Source organism: Panulirus ornatus, chromosome 16 (assembly GCF_036320965.1).
Source record: "Panulirus ornatus isolate Po-2019 chromosome 16, ASM3632096v1, whole genome shotgun sequence".
NCBI classification, from domain to species: domain Eukaryota; kingdom Metazoa; phylum Arthropoda; class Malacostraca; order Decapoda; family Palinuridae; genus Panulirus; species Panulirus ornatus.
In genome coordinates, this window is record NC_092239.1 from 5,618,126 (window position 1) to 5,635,836 (window position 17,711).

The following is a 17,711-nucleotide window of genomic DNA, read 5'->3' on the forward strand; positions in this document are numbered from 1 at the left end:
AGCAAGTTAAGGCCTGCTTATCCTTGAAAGCATGTGCTATCAGGCAGAACCCTAACATGCTCGATGATGTCTCGCAAAGGAATAATCAAAAGTTACTTCATAATGACTTGGAATGTCGTCCTTTTTTTGCCCAGCGTAAACCTCTACTAACTGCCTCTCAGATGGATAAACAAATGAAATTTTGCAATAAATACAGTGTTTGAGACAGGAAACATGGAGAACCATGCTGTCGAGTAAAGAGTCAACATTTACTGTGACTGGAAACACTCGAGTGTACACTAGGTGTACAGGCCATCCCATTTGGACCCACACCTACCTGCCACAGTACACAGAAAAGACCGTAAAACACAATCCTTTTCTTATGGTTTGGGGCTATTTCAGCTACTATGCTGTTAGTGATTTAGTAAACTCATCCAAGAAAGTGAACCAGGTCACCTAATTAGAAAAGACCGTAAAACACAATCCTTTTCTTATGGTTTGGGGCTGTTTCAGCTACTATGCTGTTAGTGATTTGGTAATCTCATCCAAGAAAGTGAACCAGGTCACCTAATTAAACCTACTTATTGACCATTTACTTGATTCATTTGGAAGTGCATAGGCAAAAATGTCTGTGCAGGATTGGGCTCTGCCATATTGGTAGATCTGTTACACAATGGTTGAATGGGAGAGATGAATTATTTCAAGGAATGGCCAGGAAATAGGCCCAACCGAAAAACTGTGGTTCATTGTGAAGCCATGTCTACATGATATAGACACTTCAGTCCTGAAGCTTGAGGTAGCCATTAAGCAACTATGGGGTAGTTTTTCCCCTGAATTACTCAAGAATGTTGCTGACAACATTCCTAATAGGCTACAGGACTGCATCAAGGGGAAGGTGAATGTAAAAAAGTATTTACTATGTTGGTAAGTGTTAATCATGTTTTTCTTGGCAACAAATCCACAAAAAAGTTTTTTCTTTCAGGTCACAACTGACTTTTGGCACAGACTATAGATGAAAATGTGTGGAAAAGGCTGGATGTATTGAACATGAAATGTTTGTGGACAATATGTGGTTTGCGGTGGCTTGATCAAGTAAGTAATAAAAGAATAAGAGACAGGTGCAGCAATGAGAAGTGTGGTCGAGAGAGCTGAAGCAGATGTCCTGAAATTATTTGGACATATGGAAAGAATGAGTGAGAAGTTGATTAACAGTTATGAATCAAAGGTGGAAGGGACAGGGAGAAAGGGAAGACCAAATGAAAAAGATTTTGGCTGCTTGGGGCTTTAACATTCAGGAAAGTGGTTGGCACACACAAGATAGAGAGCAACATGCTATTACCCAACAGAAACAGGGAATATGAAATAACCAGGGTAAACCACAGAAAAGTCCATGGGATCTAGATGTAGATAAGGGGCTGTGGTTTCAGTGCATTACAAAGGACAGCCAGAGAATGGATGGGAGCAAGTGTGGCCTTTCTTCATCTGTTTCCAATATTTCCTCAAGAACAGAGGAAATGGCAAAGAATTAAGAAAAAATTATTATAGGTTTTATATAGGTGTGATTTCATTAAAAATACACCTAAACACATTTCCCTTTACACACTCTATGGATATTTACAAGAACTAATTTCAAATATCTTCTACGTATCATTGTTATATATATATTATTATCATTTTCATTGGTATTATTATCATTATTATCATTATCATACTTAATTGCTGTTTCCCGCATCAGTGTGGTAGCACAAGGAGAGAAAGAATACTTCCTATGTATTCCCTTTGTGTTGTAAAAGGCAACTGAAAGGGGAGGGAGTGGGGGGCTGGAAATCCTCCCTCACATTTTTAATTTTCCAAAAGAAGGAACAGAGAAGGGGGCTAAGTGAGGATGTTCCCTCTAAGACTCAGTCCTCTGTTCTTAACACTACCTCGCTAACGTGGGAAATAGCAAATACATATGAAATATATATATCTATCTGTTTCTAATGCCTGTTCCCATTATTTCTTTTACTGTAAACTTCATTATAGTTGCTCTATACATCATACTTTCTGAAATGATGACACTTACTTTTTTTTTTTACAATTTAGGGGTTTCTATGATGCTTAATTGTTTCAGATGTGTCGGTAGGTTCCTAATAACATTTGTGGATAAAATGTGAAATCCTACATCAGCTGGGAATTTAAATTTGGGCATGAAAGTTTTAACAAACAATAGTATGGCACACCAAAAGACATAATACCATGGCACTGTGATGCATTCTTATGATGCTATGTAACTTAACCTTTTGGATGACTTTCAAAAAAATAAACTGATTTTTACATGAAAGGAGCTGAGAGCAAAATCTAGATCATTGTTGTGGAATACATCTTTAATGTTAAATATATAATAATCTGCAGGCAATTTATGTTTGTTTCAGCATATAAAATTATTCTAATATAAATAGAAAAATTTCATCTAAAAATAGTTATATGATTACAACCTGTTATTTTCATAAACTCTAGATACATCTTCTGAAGGACGAGAAATTAAAATCATAGACCTCTTATAAAATTCATGTAGTCATATATAGACAAAAAATTTTTACCAAGTGATACTATAAGAAAATCTATGTATTTGGTTTACTTAACAAAATGGTGATCATCATCACATATAATAAACCTGGAATAATTAAAACCTCATCTCTTATTGGTAGTCTTACAAACATAAAATTTGTGGCACTGCAAAAACAATTAAAGGGTTATGAAATGTTTGATTTACAACCATATACAATTCATTACAGATGTTATAAATATACATTATGCTGTAGGTAAAGCTTTCATCAACATAACACAAATTACTCACATCCTTATGTACAACAGATATGCCTTTTTCAGCAATTACATGGAAACAACATACAATCTAAAGTTCTTACACAGGGTGAGGGGGGGATCTGGATGGTGAGTCAATTGCTTTTCGTAGATGACACAGCTCTGGTGGCAGACTCACAAGAGAAACTGCAGAAGCTGGTGTCTGTGTTTGGGAGCATTTTAAAGGAGACAGTTAAGGCTAATAATGGAAAGTTAAGAAAAAATATTAATAAATAAAGTAAGGTTATGAGGTTTAACACAGAGGAAGAGAAAAATCAGACTGCATGCAAGTTTGAATGGAGAGAACTGAAGGAAGTGAAGTTTTCATACATGGGAGTGGACATGACAACAATGGAGCTGTGGGGGCAAAAGTGAAACATAGGAAAGGTGAGAAGGCAATAATCCTAGGTGAAATAAAGAGTATACAGAAAGAGGGGTCAACAATGTCTGTGAGAAGAAAAGACAGGTAAGTATGATGGATATTTGTTCCAGCAGTGCCGTACGGGTGCAAGTCATAGGTCTTAACTTCAAAAGAATAGAAGAGCATGGATGTATTGGAAACGAAATGCTTGAGAACAACATGTAAAGTGAGGAAGGTTGTTCATATCTGGAATGCAAATGTAACAGAGCAATGAGGTAATAAATGAGATAGTAAGCAGAGCATTAATAAAAGAGCTGAACAAGGTGTGCTGAAATGGTTTGAACATAATGAGTATGAATGGAGACCAACAAAATGGATATGTGTCAGAAATGGAGGGAGTAAGGGGAAGGGAAAGATTAAGGAAGATATAGAAGGATGGAGTGAAACAGACTTTGAGTTACTGGTGCCTGAACATGCAGGGAGAGTGTGAGATATGTACAGGATACAACAGACTGAGATGATGTGGTATACAGGGAACAATGTGTTGTGACTGGGCTGAGTCAAAGTTTTTGAAGTGGTCACAGGAAACCATAGAAAGATCTATGGGGTTTGCTTGTGGACAGGGTGCTCTGGTTTTGGTACATGACACACAGTAACTAGGGAGTGGCTGTGAACAAACAGGGCCATTCCTTCTGTTCCCAGCACTACTTCACTATACTGGAAACAATGGACAAGTACTGTATGAATTTTTTTTTTACATAAAATACAAGCAAACAAAGAATATTACCCTGAGCTATAAAGGACTAAATTGAAAATTTACACACACAAAAATTGATTTTCAGATGAAAAGATTTATCTATGTAAAAGAGACCAGCTCTATCAATTTTAAAAAAGAATCATTATTAGGGTCATGCCATGACTTATGACAACCAAAGTATTCACCACAATATGGGATACCTGTGCAGCATAAAATCAGAACTCCAAACCATAACAATCTGCAGTTAAAGAATATAGCTTAGAATGTATCACAAATGAGATAAAACAAGTGTAAAAGGCACAAACAATATCATCTTGAAGATACTAGTACATACATGTTTCCTTAATAAAAGGAGTGGTGATGACTATTAAGTATAAACTACATGAAGAGATGGACACATAATGTCCTATCAAGAATTAAACATTTGACACTTCAAAGCTCAAACCCCATGAAACGCATGTCACCAACTCATGCCAAATGCTTGGAGCTCAAATGTAAATGCTATACAGCATGTAGGTAGCCTGTAATTAGGAATGATAATTTGATTTTCAGGTGCATTGCGAGACTTCCTTCATGTCTCCTGGGTATCAGAGGGCTCACAAGATGTATTTCTAATATCTTAACCGCATCTCGAGGTGACTACAAACAATATTTCATGAAGAAATGTGGTGTCTTGCAATCTTGCCAGGTTAAAATAAATTCTGTATGGAGAGAAAGACATACAAATATTGCTGTGAGATAGAAGTATTGCAATAGGACTCCTGTAATAATTAGTAAAAAGATAATGAAATTTTACCAAAGCAAGTCGGACCATAAAAATTCCTATAGACCTTTTCATTCAACTTATTTACACAACAGAGCATAATGTCAACCTTGATCAAGTCCATTTGATCCATTCTTTACATGAACTAGTTTGAAAAGTTGTATGATTGTACAGATGATCTCATAAGTGGAAAAGTCCTTCCTCATACAGTGCAAAAAGGTAATTACAATTAGGTAATTATGGGAACTGTGAGAGGGAGATGCATAAGGTGCCAAAACATCAAGGCCACAGGTCAAGATGTGTGATAATGATATGCATGTGTATTTGTGAGGCGAGCACTTAACAACCACTGTGTGCGTGTCCACTGTCTTCATTGCAGAACTTGCATCTTGGGCATACATGATCTTGTGATATATTAAGTCAGTGGGAAGATTGGTGGTAACCAGACTGCAGATGAGAAAAGATAATTCATAAATGCCAGGAGAGTGCAGATTCAGTTGGGCACATTTCTGCTGAAGTGTTTAAGACTGGGTTCAGAAAGGAGTCCATCATTTCCCTGCTGCTAAATGAAGTGTAGCCTCAAAGCTAAAGGAGCCCCATGATAAGGGTCCTGGGTTTGTCCAATAAAAATAATGTAACAACATATACAGAAAGAAAAATAAAAGTGAAAAGAGTGAGAGAGGGTAATATGTCAGGAAAAACTAAATGATATGGATTAAATCATGAATAGTATTCTTATCTTATGATGAACGAACATAAATATGAATCCAAGTGCACATGGTTATGACTGTGTAGTTATCTCAATCCTATAAACTGCTAAAATATAATCCTACTTCCTGTTAATCACCTTACGTTGGAAAGATGTTCCAATGCTTGAAGAAGCTTGAAGTAGACAAGGCATCAGTTTAGCACTGTTCTTGTTGTATTGGGTAACAGAAATCCAAGGAAACCACCTCCTATGAAGAGAGAGAGAAAAAAAATGATTTTTCCACACAGTTCACTTTCTTGATGATAATGAGATTTGTCTTTATAATTTGGTTTTAGCAATAAAAAAGATTATATCACATTCTTTCCTTAAATTTTCATCTCCCTCATCAACAATTAATGTGATACATCTCACAAGAGTAATTCTTATATGAAATGATTAAAAAATAAGTGATTAAAAATCATGATAATAGCTGTGTCTGATCAATCTGTACATTGATGGATTTGTGTGAAAAAACAGAAAGAAAACAACTGTAAAGATGCTGAGGCTACTTTAAAGATTGGGTTACAAGAGTTACAGGTGTCAGTTAAGATAAAGTATGATTGAATAACTATTCTTGAAGATCTTCAGGACAGAAATACCATCCTAGATGAATAAACTCAAATTTATCATCCTAGATGAATTAATCCAAACTAATACTGTTCTTTATTTCTCTGATCACATTAAAGTAAAATGACAAAGGAAAATATCCTAGATAAAAAAATAATTGGCACCTCTCATCAACTACACCAATGGAATAACAGACAACTCTCCTTTCTTCACATCCAGAACTCTCTATCAACTTAATCTACCATACTGAAATGTTACCTGTATAAATTATGACTACAAAATGTCCTGAAGCAATCTACTCCTTCCTCTTACTAATACCACATGCTTACTGAAACTATTTCTTTCTCAAAGACAAGAGCTAGTCTTGCATTCATTTGCATTTCTCCTGACCCTCCAGATATCTGTACACATAATTCCCTATTTGTACTAGATAGGGACCCACTTGAACTTTCTGTCATAGAATTTTTCATGTAAACTTTTGTATACTGTCTGCATTCCAATTTCTTCATTAAGTTTATGCAAGTTTTGTGCATTGTCGTATGATATGGCCTCTGTTTAATTTTTGCATCTTTTGAAGAATTCTTCCATGCTAACTTTTTTCAAACTCGTTTAATAACTTAAAGGATGTGATCAGTTCACTCTCTACTCTTCTTTATTCCGTTGTGGGCAAATTCAAGCCCTCTAGCCTCTTCCTGTAACTCAGTTCTCTTAACTCTCTGTTGCCCTCCTCTGGACCCCCTCTATTAGTTTTTTGTGCTCCTGTAAGTCTGGTAACCATACTTGAGAAGTATATTTTAATATTAAGTACAGCAAGAAGAAAGACATTTCAAATGTTTAAGATGTAAATGAATCTATGTATCTATCTATCTATGTCTCTGATACCCACTCCCTTTGGGAAGTCCCTCAAGGGAATGGTCATGGCAAAAGAGTCTCCATACCTGGTGAACCCCAATGCCACCTCTTAACCTTTAGTGTCTCACCCTTAAAAAGCCAATGCAAAGGGCAGCTCTACTGAAATGTTTTCACAGGCTCCTACCAAATGTTCCTACTGACCACTTCTGCCTGATGTGCCTCCTGAATGTTCCTGCCAAATGTTTCAACTTAACTACTTCTACCTAATGTAAATGAATGTAAAAAAAAAATATCTGCTATAAGAGCAAATTACCTGACACTGTGTACCATGCCATAGGAATTGGTAAAGTGAGTGTCTACCAACAATGAAAAACAAACAAATCTGCAAACACTACTTTTTTGCTATTTTTCCTACATTAATTAAACTCATTTGTATACAATTCAATTCTTAATTATCAAGCATTTATGGAATCCTCATTTTTGGTTTGGACAGACTTTTTTTAAATTACATTTCCATTTTCATTTTTCTTTAAATTTTTTTTTTTTTCGGTCTTCCGCGTTTGCAAGGTAGCGCAAGGAAACAGACGAAAGAAATGGCCCAACCCACCCCCATACACATGTATATACATACACGTCCACACACACAAATATACATACCTACACAGCATTCCATGGTTTACCCCAGATGCTTCACATGCCCTGATTCAATCCACTGACAGCACGTCAACCCCGGTATACCACATCGATCCAATTCACTCTATTCCTTGCCCTCCTTTCACCCTCCTGCATGTTCAGGCCCCGATCACACAAAATCTTTTTCACTCCATCTTTCCACCTCCAATTTGGTCTCCCACTTCTCCTCGTTCCCTCCACCTCCGACACATATATCCTCTTGGTCAATCTTTCCTCACTCATTCTCTCTATGTGCCCAAACCATTTCAAAACACCCTCTTCTGCTCTCTCAACCATGCTCTTTTTATTTCCACACATCTCTCTTACCCTTACGTTACTTACTCGATCAAACCACCTCACACCACACATTGTCCTCAAACATCTCATTTCCAGCACATCCACCCTCCTGCACACTACTCTATCGATAGCCCACGCCTCGCAACCATACAACATTGATGGAACCACAATTCCTTCAAACATACCCATTTTTGCTTTCAGAGATAATGTTCTCGACTTCCACACATTCTTCAAGGCTCCCAGGATTTTCGCCCCCTCCCCCACACTATGATCCACTTCCACTTCCATGGTTCCATCCGCTGCCAGATCCACTCCCAGATATCTACAACACTTTACTTCCTCCAGTTTTTCTCCATTCACACTTACCTCCCAATTGACTTGACCCTCAACCCTACTGTACCTAATAACCTTGCTCTTATTCACATTTACGCTTAACTTTCTTCTTTCACACACTTTACCAACCTCAGCCACCAGCTTCTGCAGTTTCTCACATGAATCAGCCACCAACGCTGTATCATCAGCGAACAACAACTGACTCACTTCCCAAGCTCTCTCATCCACAACAGACTTCATACTTGCCCCTCTTTCCAAAACTCTTGCATTCACCTGCCTAACAACCCCATCCATACACAAATTAAACAACCATGGAGACATCACACACCCCTGCCGCAAACCTACATTCACTGAGAACCAACCACTTTCCTCTCTTCCTACACGTACATTTCATACATTTCATAAAAATATTCTAACCCTGGAGGTTGGGTGCATTTCAAAGACACATCCTGACCCTCAGTGTTTTTTAGTGTACTTCTAGAGCTTTCAGTTTTCCTTTAAATCTAATATCTTGGAGAGGCTGAAGATGATCTTTATAAAACTAAATATGTAACTGTTTTTGAATGTGTTTATTACCAGCATAATTTCTATTAACAGTGGACAATAATAAATAACAACCTTATGGTTCACTGAAACAAAGGCTCTAATCATTCTAAACCATCGTAAAATACAAATGCATGCACACCATGCATATGAAACATTACTGGATAAACTCTATCAATATGCTAATTATAAATCAATGTAAATTACTCACCAGTTAAGAGGAAAGCAACCATGAAAATTGGGACAGCACAGTGAACATCTACCAAGTATCCAAAAACGACATTTCCCACAATTGCTCCTATCCGAGCTGCAAGTAAGGTGACTGCCAAAGCTGTTGATCTGTCAGTAATAATCATGGTGAAGAGAAATTTTTGAAATAATAACTTCCTTTCTTATAATGAACAAACAAATATGAAATGTGATAATTCACCCAAATTGAAGAATAAACTGAGATGTTTTAAAAATATAGTCATGGCATTAATAAAAGTGGAAATGTTTGGTAAACTAAGTTTTATGGTAAGATTCAGCATGTGAAATTCAAGTTTATGTGCAGGATTGGCTAAAACTACATACAGCAAAAAATATAGTCCCACTTCCACCTGTTAAATTCTCATATAAATTCATACACAGTCATTCATAGAAAAATACAAGTCCTAATACGAAACTGATATTACCTTTAGAAGTCTTTAAAATTTCATCCTTATGTGCAACTATACAGTTTTGTTTTAATAAATTCACTGTGCTTTTCTCCAAGACCAATCAATTCACAAGCTCTAAACTGTCTACAAAAAAAAATCTTGGCACTAACTCTGTAATTCAAAAGACAATGTAAGCATTAGTTTTTGCAGGCTTATTTTGAAAAACTCACAAATATTTTGATATTCGTATGGCTGCTAAGTGTCTCTTGACCATTATAGGTAAATGTGCAAGAAATATTATGCCTCAGGATGACATGTGGCATGGCCTAGGTAGACTAGGTATGAAATGACAGTGCTAGGAGGCTTGGAAGTGAGCACAGTTTGATTAAGAAAGCTAACTATGGCATTCTAAAATGGTTCATACATAAGAAAAACATGAGCGAAGGGAGACTCCTCAGGAAGCTAAATGTATCAAAAACAAGAGAGACAGAGAGAGATAAACTAAGGAAACTTTTGAATACTGGGGCCTGAACATTCAAAATGCAGATAGGAATGCATCAGAGGAAATGAACCTGAGTGATGTGGCACAGGATGGCAATGTGCTGTTAAAGGGATGACTATGGGCATATAATTAAATCAAGGTAAACTAGGAGCATAAAATTCACTCAAAGTAAACTACAAATAAGTCATTGTACAGTGGTACCTGGTTTTGGTACATTATGCATAACAAGTGAAGACTGGAAGCATACAAATAAGGCCATATATTTCTTACTGACACTACCTTATAAAAGTACATAAGGCAAGCAGGTATGAAAAGTATATATACTGTACATAGATATAAAGAACTATCATAACACATACCTTAAATGTGTAGGAAACAGTTCTGCACCAAGGCAGTCAAGAGCATTGAACCCCATGGTAGATACTGCTCCAAAAATGCAACCAAGAATCAGGTTATCTGTTACTGTCTTCACAAAATATATGCCAAAAGCTGCCCCACCGGACATCACCATACTGAAAACTGCAAGAAAAATCAAAAATGTTGCTGACATTAAAAAACTTATCTCTACTTCAGACTTGCTGAACTTTGCTCCCAGATATCTAAACTCACTTTTTTAAATACATTCACTTTCAGCATTCTCTTCTTACACACACATCAAAACAGCCTACATTCTGTCTAACTACTTCACTGATTCAAATAACACCACAACATCCACATAAAAAAATGGGTCTACATCTACCCTGCTTCACCAATATAATCCCAACAACATTCAAACTTCACAAACTTTTACTCTGTAAACTTTAGATTAGACCTCTAACCAAACGAGCAATTACAAATTCATGCACTAAATCAAAGTTGTCAATATTTTCATCCATTGTATCTGTGACAGAGATAGGCCAGTGAATAAAATTTTTGATGCTTAATCACTTGAGCTTATCAACTTAGCTATCAAAAATTCCCAAATTACCCATCTGATTACTTTTGCCAATTAGCCAGTTAAATACCTAATTTAGATTCCTGAATTATGTTAACTAGCTAATTTTGAATGTCAACTAACCCAATCCTAATTCAGAAACAATCTCCTTCCCTCCAATTCTTCTTTCATCCCCATTCACTATTTCCCACTTGCAAGCCAAACAACTTCCTTTACCAGCACTTATGCAATCAAACTATCTCCCACATGCAAACTTATTAAGTGTTACTTGCTAAAGCATCCCAACCTCCATTCCTTTTGCTACTTACCTAATCATGTCTTATTCATAAAGATCACTTCCGACAGTTTCACTACCAACGTACAAATTCATTCAATTTCATCATACAATACAACTCACAAATAAATAGATGAAAAAAAATAATTATAATGAATCTCCCATTGTCTGAGTAATATATTCATAAAACCTCATACTTACTAAGGAAGAATTTTCTTCCAAGTCTGTCCATATAAAATATGGTCCATAAATTAGATGGCAAAGGAGCTATAGAAGTAATAAGGGTTTTGACTAGAGCATTTGGGTCAATCACATCATCAGAATCACATGGAGATAATTCCACGGTATTATTTCCATGGAAAGTTGTCAATTCACAGACACTGACCTGCAAGAAATCAAAAAGACTATGACAAAAACATTAATGGAAATTCTGTATTCAGAAAATGTTCAGCAAATTGCTCACAGCCTATACTGGAAGAAAACTAGAATATGCTCCTAAAATTTGGCCCCTGCACTTATAAAGTCAAAGACCTACTTCAGAAGGTCCGGAAAAGGACAACAAAAGAGATACAGTACAGAATTAAAAAAGGTGGGTTGCAGTGAGAAGTTAGAGGCCGTGAATTTGTTCACCATTGAAGACATGAGTAAGGGATGACTTACATTTCTGAACTAGTGTGATGACATCAACAGTGAACAGTTCTTCAAAAGACAAAAAGTCAGAACAACCAGAAGCCATAACATGAGAGCAAGCACAAAATTGTTAAAAAGGATGTAATAAAGTACGTATGCAGTATGAATAGATGAATAAAACATACTGAGTGATGAAATTATAAATGCAAACAGTATACATATGTTTAAAATGTTGTATGACAAAAAGTTCAAGAGATGGGGGTCTCATGAGTGTAGACCGCCCTCCTCCTCCTCCTGGCAGCCGCATACCAAACAATTAAGTACTTACGTAGAAGTACTTACGTAGAAGTAAACATATGCAGAGAAAAAAAAAATACACATGGCAGACAAAAGTAATAGCCCAGTAACAGACCAGCTATGAAGAAAGGAGAAGCAGAATGGTGGTAAGAAGGGTCAGCCTGTAAAGGTTATTTTCTGAGCAGAAATACTATCCTAACAAGACAGTGTGGAAGCAAGTAACAAACTCAGAAATTATATAATGACTAATATAGTATAATATTCATAAAAAAAATGCATATTCTCTAAAAACTGTTCTAAATCTCCAACATCAACAGTTTTTCTACATATCCATAAAAGTTCCCAGACTTGCATTAGCAATCATAATCTTCAAAAACTTTATGAAATATCTTGGTTTGTACTTTTTCATACTGTGGCTGAAGAGCTCACTAGACCTGCATAAATTTTATTAATTAGCCAATGTCAGTTTAGCAAGTCTGACAGTGCTATATATAAATGATTTGACTGCATTACAAACACTGATAATTTTGGATAAATCATCAAAAATGAATAGAAATTTAAAGCTGCAGTAAGAGGAAATTTCAGTGACAATACTATGTAGAGGAGGTTCTGTGCCAGCCAGCCAACTATGTCAAAGAAGGTAAAAACATTATAATAGTCATGTGGAAAAAGTATCTTATGATAAGAATATTTTGTTTGTATCATACTTACCATATCAGTTGGATGATCATTGTGATACATCTCAAGGCGATTGAAAAGCTCTGGAAACCATAACCAGAGGCCATAGTACCTATGGCAGAGAAAGAAATTTTACAATTTTAAGATTACAAGCTCTGACATCCTATTTAAAATTCTAAAAAAAATTCCAGACAAACTAAAAAATTTACTACATCGATTTAAATTTCAAGAAATGTGTACTGGTTACAAATAAACAGAATCTACAAAAAGAAAAATTCTGTAGGTCCTTGATGCATTGCACCCTTTACAGTAAAGAAAGAAAATATTCATGTCTTGGCATTATTATCACAGGTTGTCCTTGATTGACACTGTACTGAACTGCATTGTTTAACAGTTATGGTGTTATATATTACTAACAATTCCTTGATTCATAGTACCACTGTTTTCAAATTAAACCATTTTCACGGGAGAAATGGCAAGGTCATAAAGCACTGACACATCACTGATCCACTGAACAGCATCAACTTTGCCCACAATGTCATTTCAGTTGCATAAATTCTCATGTTTTCTTGTTATTTTTTTTAATTTGCCATGATATCCACTTACTATGGTTCACAAAATAATGACTATCACCTCCAAAATTCCTTAATCAAAAATTAAAGGACAACAATACCATAAAAGGAGAAATCAAACATGATGAAATTCTATGAAGCTAAAAAACATGCTTCCAACATCGCTAGAGTACACATTCTTCCAGAAATATTGGAAACAACTATCTTTACAGATTCTGTTATGATCAGAAACTGATTAGAAACAGGAGTGGATTAATGACTAATACTGAATGGTTTCTGAGTATCTGGTTGATGGACTGGCATCAAGGCTATATACCTGTGAGTGCGCTCTTAAGTATGGAGAAAAAAGTCTATTGAGGAATGATAAAAGATTCTGGAGAATGTACTACAACTGAGGCTCTTGTCTTAAAGCATGAGTGGTTTGAAAATTTTAAGAAACATAATTCACTGCTCAATAACAAAGACAGGAAACTGCAAATGCAAAGGAAGAGGCAGCTAAAACATTTCCTAATTTTTTGAAGCAATGACTGAGGGGGATTTAACATTGATGAAACTGTGATGTACCGAAAAAAAAAGTACAAAAGGACCTGAAATTCCAGAGAAGAGGAAAAACAAATACCTACTTTTAAACATGCTTACAACATGCTGAGTCATCTGCATGGAGGTCATGCTGCAGGGAACATCAAGCTCAAGTCCTTGTGTATTTATCATTATTAGACCCCAAAGGTTTTGAAAGGCTTCTTTATGAACTGTTTACTAGTCATTTAGAGAACAAACAAACCTTGTTAACCATGGTAGATTGTGAAGCCTTGTTTCAGAATTATCTTTGCACAGATGTTCAAATTTACTGCACTCAGAAATTACTGGCAACTCAAAATTGATTGTCACTGAAAATGCTCCAGGACATCCTACAACCCTTGAGGGCTTGTTTAAGAGAGAATGTGAGGGTGGTGTTCTTGGCCCTAAAACTGACATCGCTGTTGCAACCCACAGATCTGAGTGTAATAGCAACTTTCAAAACCACATACTTATGCAAAACATTTGCCTTAGCCATTAGGGAAAAAGATGGTGACTGTTATTACACTACAGGAATTCCAGGATAGCTTCAATATCCACAAGGCCACTAACAAGTGTTGATTTTTGAACTGAAATTTCCACCAATATGAACAGTATGAGAAGAAAGCTTTAGCAAGATGGCATTAATGATTTCCAAAGCTTTCCAAAGGAGGGAATATCCTCACCTGGCCCCCTTCTCTGTTCCTTCTTTTGCAAAAAAAAAAAAAAAAAAAAAAAAAAAAAAAAAAAAACGAAAGGGGAGGATTTCCAGCCACCCGCTCCAAGACTGAGAAATATCTGAGACAATACTGTTGACAAGGGCAGGAAGATAGGATTTGATGATGTGGAGGCAAGGGATGTAGAGGAGTTGCTTGACTCTGATGGTAAGAAACTGTCCAGCAAAGATCTGATATAGTTGGATACACTAGGGCTAAAGAAAAAGATAATGCTGAGACACCATCCAAGGTCTTAACAACCAAAAGTATAACAAAGGCACTTACATATTTTGAACTTGGAATAGCCAAGTAAGACGACAGTGATCTCTACAGGGAATGCAGCTCTACAGTACTGAGTAACCAGTAGTATCATTGTTACAGGCAATCTGAACTTGAAAAAAGAAAGCTTCATCCCAGCTATCCCAAGACCATTTTTTCAAAGACCACCAAGAAACTCCAGCAAAGGTCTGAGAAGAGTCCAGAAAAGGGCCAAGAAAGTAACCTAAGAGTTCAGTGTGGAAGATGAATCCTGGGCTTGAGAATCTTTGTCATAAGCTGCATCTATGTAATGTTGGGGACAAGGGTGGTGTCCAGAGCAATGATGAGAATGTGAAACTAGTACATGTCTAAGTATCATAGTTTCAGACCAGTGTACATATGGATACATGTCATGACAATATAAACATCCTAAATAGAAAATAACATTAAACTTACAACTTACCCAAACTGTATGGTAAAATTGATAATGAGCATAAGTATGGTGATTCGCAGAAGAGATCGGCCAAACAAGGCATTAGTTTGTCGCCAAGTTTGAGAGAAAGCTGTCAGAAATGACTTCCAACAACTCTGGCTGGTCTCTGCTTGTACTTTTAGCCCAGAGGTGTTAATCAGTGTGACCTAAAATGCAAATGAATATCAAATTTATTCATCTCCTTTCTTTATTCAGTGGCTCTAAACCAAAGGAGCCATCCTATAAAAAATATATTGCTAACTAAAGAGTATTTCATTTTTGATGACATACAAATTATAAATGATGAGAGAATAGGGAAAACAAAAAAATTATGCCACATAATTGGCCTTAGAAGAGGCATCTGGCAACAGAGGACATACATATACTGAATGGTGAACTACTTCTAGATGGTCATCAGCTATATTCTGTCCATTTGGCATGTGGATCAACATTCACAAAGCTACTAAGGCTTACTCTCGACAATCTAAGCAATAACAACTTTACAAAGAGCAATGACTCACATTACCAACTTCTTTTAGCTAAAAATTATGCAGGAGATATTTAAGATTTTAACCTTCTTCACTGTCCTACTTAAACTGATCTTTTTTTGTAAACATCCACCCCAAATGCTCAGACAAAGAAGATTAAAGCTGTTGACTAGGGTAAGGTTAAAGGCATACAAATTTACCAAAAGAAGGCAGTACTAGTGATATAATTCATAATATAATCTATGGCTTCTATCAATCAACAGCACAGTGGTATGACCATTACTGATATTATAAGGAAGATTTACATAAACAAGTTCAATCTACTATTCCTACCTATGTCTCTACTGATTGCTACCTAATGACACATATACTGATAGAAAAACTGTCCTCTTTTTCATCACAGGTGAGTATGCACAATATGTAATAGGTATGATAAATCAAACTTGCAAAAGCACAAACTAATATCATTAGAGACTATCACTTAAACTTACAGGATATCTTTTGGGGGATTTTCGGTTATTTTGAGCATATATTTCCTGTAAAATAGCAATAGTTTCATCATGACGGCCCTTCAGCAATAAGAACATTGGTGATTCTGGGAGCCATATTATTACTATAGCCACACTGAAACAGAAGAAAAAATTATTATCAAAGGTCTATGTAACAGTATACAGAGCAAGAAAATGGTAACAATCTTTGAACCACTGGTATATACATGACAACTAGAGACTGAGCGTTAACGAATGTGGCCTTTTTTTTTTTTGGCTGTTTTCTTGGTGCTACCTAGCTGAAGCAGGGGTTAGCGATGCTGTTTCCTGTGGGGCAGGGTAGCACCAGGAATGGATGAAGGCAAGCAAGTATAAATATGTACATGTGTATATATGTATGTCTGTGTATGTGTATGTGTATATGTTGATATGTATATGTATGTATATGTGCAAGTATGGGCATTTATGTATATATATGTGTAAATTAGTGGATGGGCCATTCTTCGTCTATTTCCTTGCACTACCTCACTGACACAGGAAACGGCAATCCAGTATGATAAATAATAACAATAATGATAATAATCATAATAATCATATCTGTTTCCTTGCGCTACCTCGCAAATGCAGGGAGACAGCGGCAAAAAAAAAAAAAAAAAATATATATATATATATATATATATATATATTGACCCTCAACCCTACTGTACCTAATAACCTTGCTCTTATTCACATTTACTCTTAACTTTCTTCTTTCACACACTTTACCAAACTCAGTCACCAGCTTCTGCAGTTTCTCACATGAATCAGCCACCAGCGCTGTATCATCAGCGAACAACAACTGACTCACTTCCCAAGCTCTCTCATCCACAACAGACTGCACACTTGCCCCTCTTTCCAAAACTCTTGCATTTACCTCCCTAACTACCCCATCCATAAACAAATTAAACAACCATGGAGACATCACACACCCCTGCCGCAAACTTACATTCACTGAGAACCACTCACTTTCCTCTCTTCCTACATGTACACACACACACACACACGGCCAAAGAATGCATCATGGTCAGGTACACTAACTGCTACATCATGGAGGACCACTTACTTCAGTTATTAAGAATAATTATGCTCTATGGGATAAAACAAGCAAAAGAAACTTTAAAAAGGAAAACATAACACCCATGCAATTTGGTGGTGTTTGTGAGCCAGAATAACAAAATCAGTTTCTTTTTCAATATAACCCTTTTACTGCAAACACGAGTTTTCTTTTTACAATTGACTATAAGTCCTAACTTTTGCTCACTCTAAATATTCTACACCTGTTGCTTTTTAGATCACATGAATTATATTACCGTTAAAGTGAAAAAAAAACAAAGGTGCTTTAGGACGTAGTTGTTCTCTGATGAAGCAACAGGGAAGCATGCTCAAGAAGGGTTTACATGGAATTTTCCATTTGGATTTTCACTCATTTCTAACAAAACCAAATATTTGCCATA

General features: G+C 36.2%; 1 protein-coding gene across 8 annotated transcripts in view; it reads right to left on the reverse strand.

The window, feature by feature from the left end:
* Window positions 1-2,324: 2,324 nt before the first annotated feature.
* Window positions 2,325-17,711, reverse strand: part of LOC139754084 (synaptic vesicle glycoprotein 2B-like) — a 41,663-nt gene continuing 26,276 nt past the window's right edge. For 6 of the 8 annotated variants that reach the window (XR_011713829.1, XR_011713833.1, XR_011713834.1 and 3 more), the window contains 8 exons: window positions 16,222-16,354; window positions 15,234-15,409; window positions 12,703-12,781; window positions 11,266-11,449; window positions 10,216-10,375; window positions 8,928-9,055; window positions 5,552-5,660; window positions 2,325-4,642 (listed from right to left, as the gene is read on the reverse strand). Coding sequence is in view for 2 of the 8 variants with exons in the window: in XM_071671135.1 (XP_071527236.1) it covers window positions 5,605-5,660; window positions 8,928-9,055; window positions 10,216-10,375; window positions 11,266-11,449; window positions 12,703-12,781; window positions 15,234-15,409; window positions 16,222-16,354 (916 nt within the window). In the remaining 6 variants the exon portion in view is untranslated. The remainder of the gene's footprint in view (window positions 4,643-5,551; window positions 5,661-8,927; window positions 9,056-10,215; window positions 10,376-11,265; window positions 11,450-12,702; window positions 12,782-15,233; window positions 15,410-16,221; window positions 16,355-17,711) is intronic. The other 2 variants (XM_071671135.1, XM_071671134.1) reach the window with 1 other exon arrangement.